Below are 15,348 nucleotides of genomic sequence, written 5' to 3'. Positions count from 1 at the left end.
GCATCCATTACGACAGTTTTAAATTCCAAAAATATTTATGTATTGTATACCATGGAGCATATAATGCAGTGTTTTTGTTTTGGTACCTAAGGTTTTTGTTACTCTAGCCTCTTCAGGGTCCCCCACCACTTTTGGAATGTGGAATAATTCTTCGAGTGTGATACATGGTTTTAATGTATAACAGAATGAAGGAAGAGCATGCAAAATTTTTTTATTATCTTAACACGAAGGTAAGGTGACACTAAAACAGGAAACACATTGTTATACCGGGGGTGAACGAGTGTGATATCTAATCAGTAAAGGTTCTGCCTCAAGCAGTTACTGGGCCACTATGATGCGACAAACAGAATGCTGATGTAGTATACAAACACTTTGCAAAAGCCTTCGACTAGTGCGGTCATGGTGTAATAATGCATAAAATGCATACTGAAGGAATAATTGGAAAAGTGGGCTGATGATTTTTTGTCTTCCTAAGAGAACACAAAGAGCAATACTAAACAGAGTTAAGTCAGAGGCTGCCAAAGTGAAAAGCTTTTTTCCACAAAGTACAGTATTAACCCCCATCCTTTTCCTTATCCTCATATCTGACATAGACGGAGATGTAAACCACAACACCATATGTTTCTTTGCAGACAATACTAGAATTTGTGTGAGTGACATCCATCGAGGACACTCCAAATCTGGATATAAACTAGTGTCTTCAAATCTGTTTTCAATGTGATGTACAATGAAGGTAATTTCCAGCTACTCCATAATGGAAAACTGGAAGAATTATAGGCTAAAACAGAGTATAAGACCAATTGTAACCACACAATGGAACGGAAAATTAATGCGAAGGATTTAGGATCGATAATATGAAGATCTCACCTTCAAGGATCACACCAGTGTAATTAAACCATACCCCGGTCGGGATTGAACCCGCGGTCAGAGAGTCTCAAAACTCCAGACCGTCGCGTTAGCCACTAGACCACTAGACGAATCTTATTGTGGCTAGCTGGTCTAGTGGCTAACGCGACGGTCTGGAGTTTTGAGACTCTATGACCGCGGGTTCAATCCCGGCCGGGGTATGGTTTGTTTGCAATCGTGTCATTACGATTTCGTGAGTCATGTTGACGAACCAGTGTAATTATTATAGCTGCAAGGAGAGTTAAAGAATGGATAAAGAAAACCCTCAAAACAAGCCAATGATGATTCTCTTTAAATGACTTGTTCTATATAGGCTGGAATACTGCTGTATACTACCAGCCCCCTTCAAGGCGGGCATAACTGTAGAACTGGAGAATTTACAGAAAACCTTCACTGCATGTGTAAGCTCAGAAAAGCACTTCAATTACTTGGAACATTTGAAGCCCTTTGGCCTGTATTCTTTGGAGTGCAGGTGAGAAAGCAGTAACAACCTGGTTAACCAAGCCTTGACCCACTGTAAAGACCAGGCAGCGGGGGCGTTGACCCCCCGAGCAACCTCCAGGCAGGTGGGTACTCGACTTAGTAAATTCCATGTAAGTGACCACTTAACAAGTGACATCTCTGAAAACCACTTAATTATGTATGATACTAAGAGGTATTCCTCAGAGTATTCATCTTCATTCATTTAAATGTCCAGCTGATCTGCAGCATCACAAAGCCATCTTTCACAGTGTAGGATCTGCAGCATCACTAACCTTCCTTCACAGTGTAGGATCTGCAGCATCACTAACCTTCCTTCACAGTGTAGGATCTGCAGCATCACTAACCTTCCTTCACAGTGTAGGATCTGCAGCATCACTATCCTTCCTTCACAGTGTAGGATCAGCAGCATCACTAACCTCCTTCACAGAGTATACTAACCTTCCTTCACAGTGATCTGCAGCATCACTAACCTTCCTTCACATTGTAGTAGGTGTAACTGTACTTCCCACAGTGTAGGATCAGCAGCATCACTAACCTCCTTCAGAGTATAGGAACTGTACTTCCCACTTCCAGGCCGTGTCAGGTTTTACTTTTAAAAATATACTCTGCTGGAGTCGCTAAACATAATGCAATATTTTAAGAGGGTGTATATTGGAAAGAGGTTAAATGGTGTGTGAATTCCTCGCTCATACATTAACAAGGCATGTAATTTTTTCCCTTTGCAAATTATGAAATATTAAAAACTAGTCATGCTTGCATTATATAATTTCGAGCATTGGCTGTATGAGTAATTTTTTGTTCAGTTTTTATTCAAAATATGTATTAAGCCAGAGATGAGTGTGTAATCATTGTTTTAGGTGCATAGTGTTGCTCGTGACGAGAAGAACTTGTCTGACGATTCATATTACAAACAATTCAGTAATGTTTTTAACATAAGAAAATTGTGATATTAATAAATTTGTAGTCAGTTCATATTTAATTATTACTGCTGTAGAACTTTTTTTTTTAACACATCGGCTCTCTCCTTGCAAACTTATCATCAGTCATTCAATAGCTGTCTTATCAGAGTTATGTTGACAATACCGTTCAGGTGATTCTCTGAACTGTAACATCCCCTCTCTTCCTTTAGAGTGCAGGCACTAAACCTTCCACTTCCAGGACTCAATTCCTGGAAGTGGGACTTTACTTTCCTCTCTGGAGGCTGCCTGTTGGTTTTAGGAGGTGGGAGGTGAGAGCTGGCAGCCGACGGAGGTATGCATTGCGGTGGGCTTCCGACCACCCTCTCCTTTGTTTGCCGAGGTGGCTCAGTGAATATGAGATTGGTATCCTGGATTGCTAGTTTACAGCAGGGTGGGGTAGGACACAGGTTCCATGTAGCATCTGCACTACTGGCCACACCTAGGGTCCTCAATATGCCAAGTAGTGCTGATGGGGATATACAGTCCTTTTCATTTCTCCTGGGAGCTATCTCTCTACACAGCCTTTTTTTTTTTTTTCAAAAAGAAAAACATTATCATGGAATCTCATGTCCACGGAATCCCTCCTCCCAGACCTCTTCCTTTCCTTGCATCATCCTTTCAAGACCCTGACCTATCACTGGCCCATTCTTTGGACTTACCAAAAAACATAGTACCTTCTTCAGGTAACAGCTCAGTACCCACATCTGTTACCGGGGTTCTGACTGACCCTTTTGATATATCTAACCTCCACATGACCTAGACTATGATTCCAACTTCTCCATTTACAATGTGTTGATTTCCAGATTATCAACACATCTTAGGACGGCTCACCTCTGGTCCCCCAGCCAAACCGTTCCAACCCGCCAAATATGACAAACTCAGTTACCTTTCATTCTTCTTTGAAATGACAGATTAAACATTTTTTTACCCTACACTGTTTTTCAAAGTCCTTCTTGGACTAAATTCTTTACTCTCAAATCGACATCTCCCACAAACTATCTTTCAGGCCATAATGTTAGCAAGATACTCCTTCGCCATTTTGGGCAAATCACTTCCTTTCATTTTCTTAAGAATGGTAAATGCATTGCCACACTGCAAATTGTGGAGCAAGCTTATAATCTTTCCTTTCTTAGCACCACTGAGAACACCCCAGTTACAATTCGCAAACACATTTTCCTCAATTCTTGCTGCAGACCTATTATTTCTCTACATACAATCACTGAACAAAACTTTCTCATATGTAATCAGGACATTATGGGGCAACTCGAGCTCCAGGATCTCTTGATAGTTAAAGTCTACACTTAGACACTTACGTACTACCTGACAGTGAGCAAAGTCACTGTCCTTATAATACAGCAAAGTTAACTTTTGACGGTCGTGAACTGCCACTTTCGTTTTATATACCGGAACAGAGCTTACATGTATGAGAGTTGATTCCTTCACCACAACACTGTAAAAATTGCTTGTGCTTTGGCCACACAGCAATATATTGTAGGACAGAGGCAGAATGCTGTGTGTGTGGCGCAGCTGACCATAGTAGTCCATCCTGCAACCACCCTCCTACTTTCCTTAACTGTAAAGAAGCACACTGTGCTTATTCTTGTCATTGCCTGATTTTCTTAAGGGAAAAGAGGATACGCCATCTTAAAGGAAAAGAAGATACGCCATCTTAAAGAGAAAAGGGGTTTCTCTGATGCCATGGTAGTTTCCAATCTCTGCCTTCAAGGGAGACTCCCACAACTGTTTTATTCGAGAGCCGCCAGACTGCCCCAAACCTCAGTAGTACGTACTTTATCGAAATCGCCACCACGTATCCATTCTCCAGAGTCTAAAACTTTATCTAGGTTCAAATTTCCTTCAGCCCCCGAATCACATGTCATTCTTCAATATTTTACTTTAACTGTCTCTAAATGTAATCCTTTACCTTGTGGTGCTTCTGTTACTATTGTGGAAGTTCATCTACCCCCACGCACAGTTGCTCACTCTCCTATCACTTCCCACCAAGATACCTTTACCCCTTCTTTGGGACATTCTATTGTCTTTCCAGTTTTTACTCAGCTTACATCTTCTCCCTCTGACATCATGCCTCTTGCAACTTTTCTGTCAACTGAAACAAATGCAGCGATCTCTGAGTTTTTCGCGTTATGGACCAGTTATGGACATTGATTCAACCGCAACACCTCACATTCTCTCCTTACTATACATTTTACAAAACTAATATCTCACTACCTCCACATGGAGACTTTAATGACTATAATCGTTCGTAGACAACTTCTGCTTAATGTTACTGTTACTTGTCTATTTGCAGATCATAACCTCAGTGGTCGTTTCCCACTGAGGCAAGATGACCCATCACTGTCTTGGCAGAGGTGTGCCGATATTACGTGCACAAAAACTGCGATATATCTCTATTTCTCCTTCAGAGTGCAGTTACCCTTGAGAAGTTCCAGTGATTTTTGTCTATCCTTCCCCATTTCCAGGCAGGAAAGCTTTAGTATCTACAGTAACTTCTCGCTCTTTTATCATTTCCGATCTCAATCTCAAGCCGTTGCAATTTACAATGATGGTTCTAAATCCTCTGACTGTGTTGGGTTTGCTGCAGTGTTTCCAGTGTGTGTTGTACAAGCTCATTTGCTAGACTCAGATAGCATTTATACAGCTGATCCATATGCAGTTGTCATTGCTGTTACACCTATTGCATCACTGCCAACCTCAATATTCATTATAGTTTCAGATCACTTTAGCATTTTGCAGACTATCAAAAAATTTTATTCTCCTCATCTGCTAGTTCTTTGGTTGTGCTGCATTTCTAGTTAAAGCAGACATCGCATTCTGCTGGATTCCTGGACATGTAGATGTTCAGGGCAACCAGCAGGCAGACTCTGCTGTGTGGTCAGTTGTTTTTGACCTCCATGTCTCATACAGGGGTATTCCAGTTTCAGGCCACTTTGCTGTAATCTCTAGACACCTTCCCAACTAATGGCACCAACGATGGTCTGAGATGATTCATAATAAGTTATATTCAATCAAACTTGTTAAGGCTTCTGTTCTTCTTATCATTGATCTTATGTTTGGGAGACTACCCTCTGTCGTCTTCATATCTGACACATCTCACTCATGGGTATCTCATGAAAAAGTACCCAGCACCACTGTGAGAATTGTTGGATTCCATTTTTAGGTTGCTATATCCTAAAAAACCATCCTGTGTACCAGCAGGCATACAGAATTTACCTCCAGTATTGTCACTTCTCTAACGCCTTTACTTTATCTGACCTCCTCACTGACAGCCCCTCCGTTGACTTAGTCAGCAACATCATTACACCGACTTCGATTTTATTTCCTTTTAGTACTGCTCACCAGCCTTACTAATGCTACCTCTGGCATGCTCTTCATCCTCGCTGGTCTCTGATCAAGAATATTACACCCTACTCTGCAGCATTGTATAACCCTAATTAATGGGTTTAGATCTTAGTTATGATTTTAATGATAATATTTGTTGGTATTGGGTGCTTTTAATATAATTATACCCCCCTAATTTCATCAAAATATGTATTACAAAGATACATGCACAGCTAAAGACATTTATTGGGGAACGTTATGCCACGAGTGTCTTCGTTATGCTTGTATTATTCCACACACATCAACAACTTCTCTTCAATCTCTGTGACAACAAGTGTTATCCTAGCAGTTTCATAATACATTTTTCAGTTGTTGTTTTATTTATACATGCCTATGTAAGGTAGGTATCAGGCCATAAGAATCATAAGATCCAAACGAAGCATTATTTCTGCCACTATGTGAGCTAAGATGCACTCTTGGTTTCTTCCTCAGTATGTACACGACGGGTCAGAGCGCCTGTACGACACCTTCAGTCTAGTGGCAGTGTCTGGAGTGCGACAGAGCGCACCAGCAGTGGTTACTGTCTCAGTAAGAGGCATCAACGACGAGGCGCCCTTCGTAATCAACAACACGGGACTCACCATCTGGGAGGGCAACTCAGCTCTCATCTCCTCCTCCAACTTAGGTAAGCCAACAACAATCGTCAACTGACACTTGGGGTTGATTCACATTAGCTTAAAATTAACTTACACACACACACACACACACACACACACACACACACACACACACACACACACACACACACACACACACACACACACACACACTAACACAAACACGTGTAATGTCATGAGGATCGGGGAAGGCAAGGAAGGCCGCTGATAGACTATAGGCTAGGTAACCAAAGACTGCAAACCCCACTCAAGGAAAAGGATCTTGGGGTGGGTATAATACCGAGCACATCTCCTGAGGTGCACATTAACATGATAATTGCTGCAGCATATGGGCGCCTTGCAAACCTAAGACTAGTAAGGAATCGTTTAAGACTATGCATCGTGTACGTCAGACCCATACTGGATTAAGCAACACCAGTTTGGAACCCACACTTGGTCAAGCACTTCAAGAAATTAGAGAAAGTACAAAGGTTTGCAACAAGACTAGTACCAGAGCTACGGAAAATGTCCTACTAAGACAGGTTAAGGGAAATCGGCCTCACGACACTTCAGGACAAGGAGGGTTAGGGAGGAAATGATAACGACATAAAATTCTGCGAGGAATTGACTAGTTGGACAGAGACAGGATGTTGCAGAGAGGGGACACAAGGGACCACAACTGGAAGTTTAAGATTCAGATGAATCAAAGGGATGATAGGAAGTATTTCTTCAGTCATAGAGTTGTCAGGAAGTGGAATAGTCTGGATAGTGACGTAGTGAACGCAGGAACCATACATAGTTTTAAGACGAAGTTTTGATAAAGCTCATGGAGCAAGGAGAGAGAGAACCTAGTAACGATAAGTGAAGAGGTGGGACAAAGAGCTGTAAATCGACCACTGCAACCACAAATAGGTGAATACACACACACACACACACACTTAGGAGAGGTTTTTTACAAAGTAGAAGTGTTATAAGAAGAGCAGAGTATATGGAGAATAAAAGAAAGGTGAAGAGAGTGGCGAGTGTAAAAGGTGAGCAGATGATAGAGTGGGAGAGACACTGTCAAGAAATTTTGATGAAAATAAGAAAAAATTATGGAGTGAGATAAACAAGTTAAGAAAGCCTAGGGAACGAATAGATTTGTCAGTTAAAAACAGAGTAGGGGAGTTAGTAGATGGGGAGATGGAGGTTTTGGGTAGATGACAATATTTTGAGGAGTTTTTAAATGTCGACGAAGAAAGGGAGGCGGTAATTTCATGCGCTGGCCAGGGAGGTATACAATCTTTTAGGAGTGAAGGAGAGCAGGATGTGAGTGTGGGGGAGGTGCGTGAGGCATTACGTACAATGAAAGGGGGTAAAGCAGCTGGAACTGACGGGATCATGAGAGAAATTTTAAAAGCATGGGGGGGATATAGTGTTGGAGTGGGTGACATTTTTGTTTAATAACTGTATTATAGAGGGGAAGGTACCTAGGGATTGGCAGAGATCATGTATAATTCCTATATATAAGGGAAGGGGGACAAAAGAGATTGTAAAAATTATAGAGGAATAAGTTTACCGAGTATGCCAGGAAAAGTGTGTGGTACGGTTATTATTGAAAGAATTAGAGGTAAGGCAGAATGTAGGATTGCGGATGAGCAAGGAGGTTTCAGAGTGGGTAGGGGACGTGTAGATCAAGCATATATGTGAACAGTATTTACATAAAGGTAGGGAAGTTTTCATTGCATTTATTGATTTAGAAAAGGCATATGATAGAGTGGATAGGGAAGCAATGTGGCAGATGTTGCAAGTATATGGAATAGGTAGTAAGTTATTAAATGCTGTGAAGAGTTTTTATGAGGATAGTGAGGCTCAGGTTAGGGTGTGTAGAAGAGAGGGAGACTACTTCCCGGTAAAAGTAGGTCTTAGACAGGGATGTGTAATGTCACCATGAATGTTTTAATATATTTATGGATTGGGTTGTAAAAGAAGTAAATGTTAGGGTGTTGGGGAGAGGGGTGGGATTAAATTATGGGGAATCAAATATAAAATGGGAACTGTCACAGTTACTTTTTGCTGATGATACTGTGCTTAAGGGAGATTCTAAAGAAAAGCTGCAAAGGTTAGTGGACAAGTTTGGGAGAGTGTGTAAAGGTGGAAAGTTGAAAGTGAACATAGAAAAGAGTAATGTGATGAGGGTATCAAATGATTTAGATAAAGAAAAATTGGATATCAAATTGGAGGAGGAGGAGTATGGAAGAAGTGAATGTTTTCAGATATTTAGGAGTAGACGTGTCAGCGGATGGATGTATGAAGGATGAGGTTAACCATAGAATTGATGAAGGAAAAAAGGTGAGTGGTGCATTGAGTTATATGTGGAAATAAAAAACATTATCTATGGAGGCAAAGAAGGGAATGTATGAAAGTATAGTGGTACCAACACTCTTATATGGGTGTGAAGCTTGGGTTGTAAATGCTGCAGTGAGGAGGCGGTTGGAGGTGGTGGAGATGTCCTAAGGGCAATATGTGGTGTAAATATTATGCAGAGAATTCGGAGTTTGGAAATTATGAGAAGGAGTGGAGCTAATAAAAGTGTTAGTCAGAGGGCTGAAGAGTGGTTGTTGAGGTGATTTGGCCATTTAGAGAGAATGGATAAAAGTAGGAGAGTGTACAAATCTGTAGGGGAAGGAAGGCTGGGTAGGGGTCGTCCTCAAAAAGGTTGGAGGGAGGGGGTAAAGGAGATTTTATGGGAGAGGGGCTTGGACTTCCAGCACATTACTGGCACCAGCAAGAGAAAGGTAAAGTGGAAATCAGTTTTCTTCCATGGCATGCAGAGTGTAGTAGGATACAGACAGGATGTCAGCCCAGCATATCTGTGGGACATGTAAAAAAAATCTTTGGAAGGAAATCCAGAATCACATGCAACCTATGCTCTTTCAAACACCATATCTCTTGTACTAGACTAAATACTGCCTCAAAAAATGACCTCGAACTAGCAAGATGCTTCTGGTTGTGCAATAAAAATGTAGAACTTTGGGCAGGCATCAGAAAGGTACTAAGGAGAGTAATAAATGATAAAAATAATCAAGAAAACAAAGATGACCTCTTTAATAGTCTACCAAAAATATATAAAACATGGGAGCAAGAGATAGTGTATCAAAAAATGCAGAATGCCCATACCAAAACAGATGACTCGAAACTATCTAATCACCCACATAGTGCTAAACCAGACCCATCCCCCAGTCATAGCACTAATACCCACAGTGCTGGTGCTGGCCCAAGCTCAGCCCACAACCTCAGTGCTGACTCAGTCTCAGCCCCCAGCCTTATTGCCAGCCCAGACTCTACTAGGGACCCTACCACAACCACTACTAAAACCGTAAATATACAACCATCATTGCACAAGACCATCGCCAGCAGTACAGATGTAGGAGAGTCTCCTCCTTCTTCCTCTACTGAGGAAAGTAGATGGAATCCAGGACGGGGTGGCCCTGGCTTGGATACTGAGGATTATAGTGCAGTCCCAGAACCTGCAGAAATTGACAACACAACTCCCAACAATTCTCAACCAAAGGTGAATTTGTGCAAATATTATGCTTGGGGCATCTGTAAGCATGGAATATCAGGAAAAAAATGGGACATGCAGCTTTGAGCATCCCAAAAAATGTAGTGACCTCCTGTCTAAAAGAGTGTGTCGTTCTTCTTCCTGTACTTTCTTTCACCCAAAAATGTGTCACTCCTCGGTCCTCCAGAAGCAGTGTTACAACATCAACTGCCCTGCATACCATCTAAAAGGGACCAGGAGGCACAGACCCCACAAGACAAACAATAGTATCTATGACAACCCAACTCCAGGTGATTTTTTAGTGGCAGGAAACGGAAAAAGAAAATGGAAGGAAATAACAAAAATAGTCCACCACCTTGGAGCCTTGCTGGACTGGAGGTGCAGCCAGTGACCACCCATGGCCCTCCAGAACGACAACTACTGATGCCAATAACAAAATCCCCCCAACAAATACAGAATACAACCTCATTCATATTTGCTAATATACAGGGCCTTAAGCCATCCACCAACAACAAAATACCTTTTATCCGTGGACTTCTAGAGAAGTCTAATGCAGTGTTTTCAGCCTTCACAGAGACTCACACAAAAGATCACATTGACAGTGAAATATGGATAAGTGGTTACAACCTCTTTAGATGCGACAGAATGAACAGGCAACAAGGGGGGGGGGGTTGGCCTGTATGTCAAAGAGTCCCTTATCTGCATGGAGTTGCTGAACACCACAAATGAGGTAGTTGAAGTTCTATCAATAAAGATCGAGAACCAAAACCTAGTCATTGTGGTTGTATGTAAGCCACCAGATGCAACCTCACAACAGTTCAAGGAACAGCTACTGAAAATTGATTACTGTCTGGAAAACCTTCCAGCTCCATCCCTAAACATCTTGCTGCTTGGTGATTTCAACCTAAGGCATACAAAATGGAAGAATGTAGCAAATAATGTTATAGCTGAAAGTATCCCCGGAGGTAGCGCAGATGAAAGGTCACACGCACATGAGCTAGTAAGTCTCTGCGAGAAAAACACCTTAAGCCAGCAGATAGTGAAGCCAACAAGACTAGAAAACACACTTGATCTTATTTTCACAAATAATGAGGACCTGATAAGAGACATAAGAATATCAAAAACAACTAATTCCGATCACAACCTAATCAAAGTCCAGACGTACATGCATAGGGGTCCTGATCTGCAGAATGCATGTACCTGTGAAGGTGTCTTCACAAAATACAACTTAAACAACAAGAACATCAACTGGGACCAGGTAAACCATGTCCTAAATGAAACATGTTGGGAAGATATCTTAAATGACATGAATCCAAACCAGTGCCTTGAAAGGATCAACTTCCTGGCAGCTGAAGCATGTTCTAGGCATATTCCCCTAAGAAAGAAGAAGAGCAGGAGTAAACTGGAGAGAGAAAGACGCTCCCTCTACAGAAGACGACGAAGAGTCACTGAGCTCCTCAGGAGTGCTAGAATATCTGATACACGAAAGGAGGCGCTAACCAGGGAAGTGGAAACTATTGAACTTAAGTTAAATGACTCTTACAGGAACCAGGAGAGACAGGAGGAGCTTAAAGCTATTAGTGAAATTGAAAGAAATTCAAAATATTTCTTTTCATATGCCAAAAACAAGGCAAATACCACATCTAGTATCGGGCCCTTACTCAGACAAATGGGATTTACACAGATGACAACAAGGAAATGAGTGAAATATTGAAATCCCAGTACGACTCTGTGTTTAGCGAACCACTAATCAGTCTGAGGATCGGTGACCCAAATGATTTCTTCATGAATGAGCCTCAAAACTCCATAAATGTATGCCAGATTTCCGACATTACCCTAACTCCGACAGATTTCGAAAAAGCCATTGACAACATGCCCACGCACTCAGCCCCAGTCCCAGACTCGTGGAACTCTGTTTTCATTAAGAACTGCAAGAAACCCCTCTCGCGTGCCCTAAGTACACTATGGAGGAGGAGCTTGGACATGGGTGAAATTCCACAGTCACTTAAAACAACGGATATAGCCCCACTCCATGAAGGTGGCAGCAAAGCATTAGCTAAGAACTATAGACCAATAGCTCTGACGTCCCACATCATAAAAATCTTTGAAAGAGTGCTAAGAAGCAGGATTGCAAATCACCTGGATTCCCAAAATCTGCACAAACCAGGGCAACATGGGTTCAGGGCAGGTCGCTCCTGCCTCTCACAACTACTGGATCACTATGACATGGTCTTGGATGCACTGGAAGAAAATCAGAATGCAGATGTAATTTTATAACAAAATTGCCAGATATACCCAAGAATACATTTGTTATAGTTGTACAAAGCGTAATACATTTTTATGAACAACTTAAAGTGCATAACCAATTTCTTTTATAATCACATCATTCTTATTTGTGTTTTTTATGTTGCATTTTGGTCTAAATTGTATTCATGAATTCGACAAAGAAATTTCTAGATTTGTAATGCTGAACTTCATTTAACTAAGATTCTCTTTATGTTCTTGTAAGAAACAGTTTAGTGAAGGAGCTCAGGAATATGTAGTAAATCTTCGGAAGAAATCTGGAAATGGCAGAGTAAATTATATATTATCAATAGTAGAGAATGAGTCATTCTTTACATGCTAAACTTAATGACAGAACATTGTCTATTCCCACAGCCGTAGTAGACCCTGACACATCCCCAGAGAACTTGACCATAAGAGTGGCCACCCCTGACTCCGGGTTCCTGGCGCTTTCATCTAATCTTACCCAACCAGTGTCCTCCTTCACCCAGGCCGATGTCAATGAAGGTCGAATCTTCTTCATCCATACAGGCGAGTGTATAGATGTTTCATTGGGAGATATGGCAATGATTGAAATGCATAAATGTTGAATAGCAGCTCATGAGTATGTTTTTTTAACCTTTAGTAGACTGTCATACTTCCTTTGAAAGTACTTTTGAATCAATGTATTGAATGAACTTCCACCTGCCGTGAATATTCCACCTCTTCGTTATTCTTACATAACATTTTTGCTTATGCTATTTAGCTTATTTTGTTTAGTTTCCACATATATGTTGCCAAGAATGGTTCTCTTCCGCATCCAAGTCTTCAGGTGTCCCTGAAGGAACACCTTAAAAGTGGTTACTTGAATTGATTTTTTCTCCTACTTTTGTTTTGCTTGTGATACGAGGTCTCATATGATTAGCTTAAAATCTTCGATACTGTGTATGGTAACCAGGGAAAAAATCGAGATGTTGTAATGTGCAGGTGCACTATGACCAAAATTGATAAATTAGACACATGTGCAACATTTGGGTATCTTTAATTAGGATATGTTCCGCCACACAGTGGCTTCATTAGTCCATACAAAGGAGAACGATGAAGAACAGGAGGAGTTTGAGGTAATCAGTCCCTCAGCCTTGAGTCGATGTGGTCAGTCCATCAGTCTTGAAAAGAATGCAGCATGTGTGCGAAGAAGTAGCTTTATATACTGTAGGCAGGAGAGGTGCAGCAGTCGTCGGTGTGGCGAAACGTTTCCTCATTAAAGATACGCAAGTGTTGCACATGTGTCTAATATATTAACTTGTCGGTTCTTTGAGCCATTCATCTACATAACCAAAATTTTTGAACCAATTCCTAGTATCCTTGAATGGCCTTCATAGCTTCCTCAATTCCTTCTGGGATGTCTTCTGTATTTAATGGCTGATGCATCATATAAGCAGAATAGTACCATTAAGTCTGGTTTGTGTGCGGCAGACTCTGGAATCTTTGGAGAGAATGCAGTAACAGTATATTCCAGAAAACAAGAGTTTTGCTGCTTCGGATCTGCTGAAGCTCCAATTAATTATTTTTTTCCATAAATAGTTATATTTATTTTCAGTCTCAAAGGAATGCCTCGTCATACTGACTTTAAAAACAATTAACACCGATGTATTCGATAAGAAGGGCGACATCCACCAAGTTTAGATTGTTTGGGTTCAGATATGAGATTTTTATGAAATTGTTTAAAAAACAAAATGTATTTGTTAGATTCAGAGCAACTGGAGAATATCTTCAAATTTTCAGAGTTAAGGTAGTTTATTAAAACAAAACTGTTTTCTGTTTGAGCTAAGTAAATATTGTATTGCCAATATTGGTAGATACCTGGAGAAAGTTCCGGGGGTCAACGCCCCCGCGGCCCGGTCTGTGACCAGGCCTCTTGGTGCATCAGGGCCTGATCAACCAGGCTGTTACTTCTGGCCGCACGTAATCCAACGTACGAACCACAGCCCAGCTGGTCAGGTACTGGCTTTAGGTGGCTGTCCAGTGCCTGCTTGAAGACAGTCAGGGGTCTATTGGTAATCCCCCCTGATGTATGCTGTGAGGGAGTTGAACAATTTTGGGCCCCTGACACTTATCGTGCTAGTGGCACCCCTGCTTTTCATTGGGAGATGTTTCACCGTCTGTTGAGTCTTTTGCTTTCGTAGGGAGTGATTTTCGTGTGCAACTTTGGTACTAATCCCTCTAGGATTTTCCAGGTGTATATAATCCCTCCTGCGTTCTAGGGAGTACAGGTTTAGGAACTTCAAGTGTTCCCTGTAATTGAGGTGGTTTATAGCAGTTATGCGTGCCGTGAAGGTCCTCTGTAAATTTTCTAGGTCAGCAATTTCATCTGCCTTGAAAGGTGCTGTTAGTGTTCAGCAATATTCCAGCCTAGATAGAAAATGCGACCTGAAGAGTGTCATCATGGGCTTGGCATCCCTGGTTTTAAAGATTCTCATTATCCATCCTGTCAATTTTCTAACAGATGTCATTGATACAGTGCTATGGTCCTTGAAGGTGAGATCCTCTGACATGATCACTCCCAGGTCTTTGACATTAGTTGTTCACTCTATTGTGTGGCAATTTAAAGATTTGGCTGCTGTCCGCCTGGAGTCTTGCAGTGTCTTCAATGGAAGACACTGTCATGCAAATTCGGGTGTCATTTGCAAATGAAGACACGGTGCTGTGGCTTATATCATTGTCTATGTCCGATATGAGGATGAGGAACAAGATGGGAGCGAGTATTGTGCCTTGTGGAACAAAGCTTTTCACCGCAGCTGCCTCAGACTTTACTCTGTTGACTATTACTCTGTGTTCTATTTGTTAGGAAATTATAGATCCATCTACCGACCTTTCCTATTACACCATGGTCACACCTGTCAAAGGCTTTTGCAAAGTCTGTATTTATTACATCTGCATTCTGTTTGTCTTCTAGAGCATCCAGGACCTTGTCATAGTGGTCCAGTAGTTAGGACAGACAGGAGCGACCTGCTCTAAATCCATGCTGCCCTGGGTTGTGTAACTGATGGGTATCTAGATGGGAGGTGATCTTGATTCTTAGAACCCTTTCAAAGATTTTTTATGATATGGGACTTTAGCGTTGTTGGTCTGTAGTTCTTTGCTATTGCTTTACTGCCCCCTTTGTGGAGTGGGGCTATGTCAGTTGTTTTTAGTAACT

The 15,348-nt window shown here is 41.4% G+C and overlaps 1 protein-coding gene across 1 annotated transcript in view; it reads left to right on the top strand.

The window, feature by feature from the left end:
• The window catches only part of LOC128696630 (chondroitin sulfate proteoglycan 4), an 873,169-nt gene that overhangs the window by 815,288 nt on the left and 42,533 nt on the right, over window positions 1-15,348 (top strand). Inside the window, exons 16-17 of the mRNA XM_053787941.2 lie at window positions 6,180-6,372; window positions 12,546-12,701. Of these exons, the coding sequence (XP_053643916.2) occupies window positions 6,180-6,372; window positions 12,546-12,701 (349 nt within the window). The remainder of the gene's footprint in view (window positions 1-6,179; window positions 6,373-12,545; window positions 12,702-15,348) is intronic.

The sequence above is a fragment of the Cherax quadricarinatus genome, chromosome 46 (assembly GCF_038502225.1).
Source record: "Cherax quadricarinatus isolate ZL_2023a chromosome 46, ASM3850222v1, whole genome shotgun sequence".
NCBI lineage: Eukaryota > Metazoa > Arthropoda > Malacostraca > Decapoda > Parastacidae > Cherax > Cherax quadricarinatus.
Note: the sequence above shows the minus strand (reverse complement) of the source record. Positions and strands in the feature narration are given on the sequence as shown.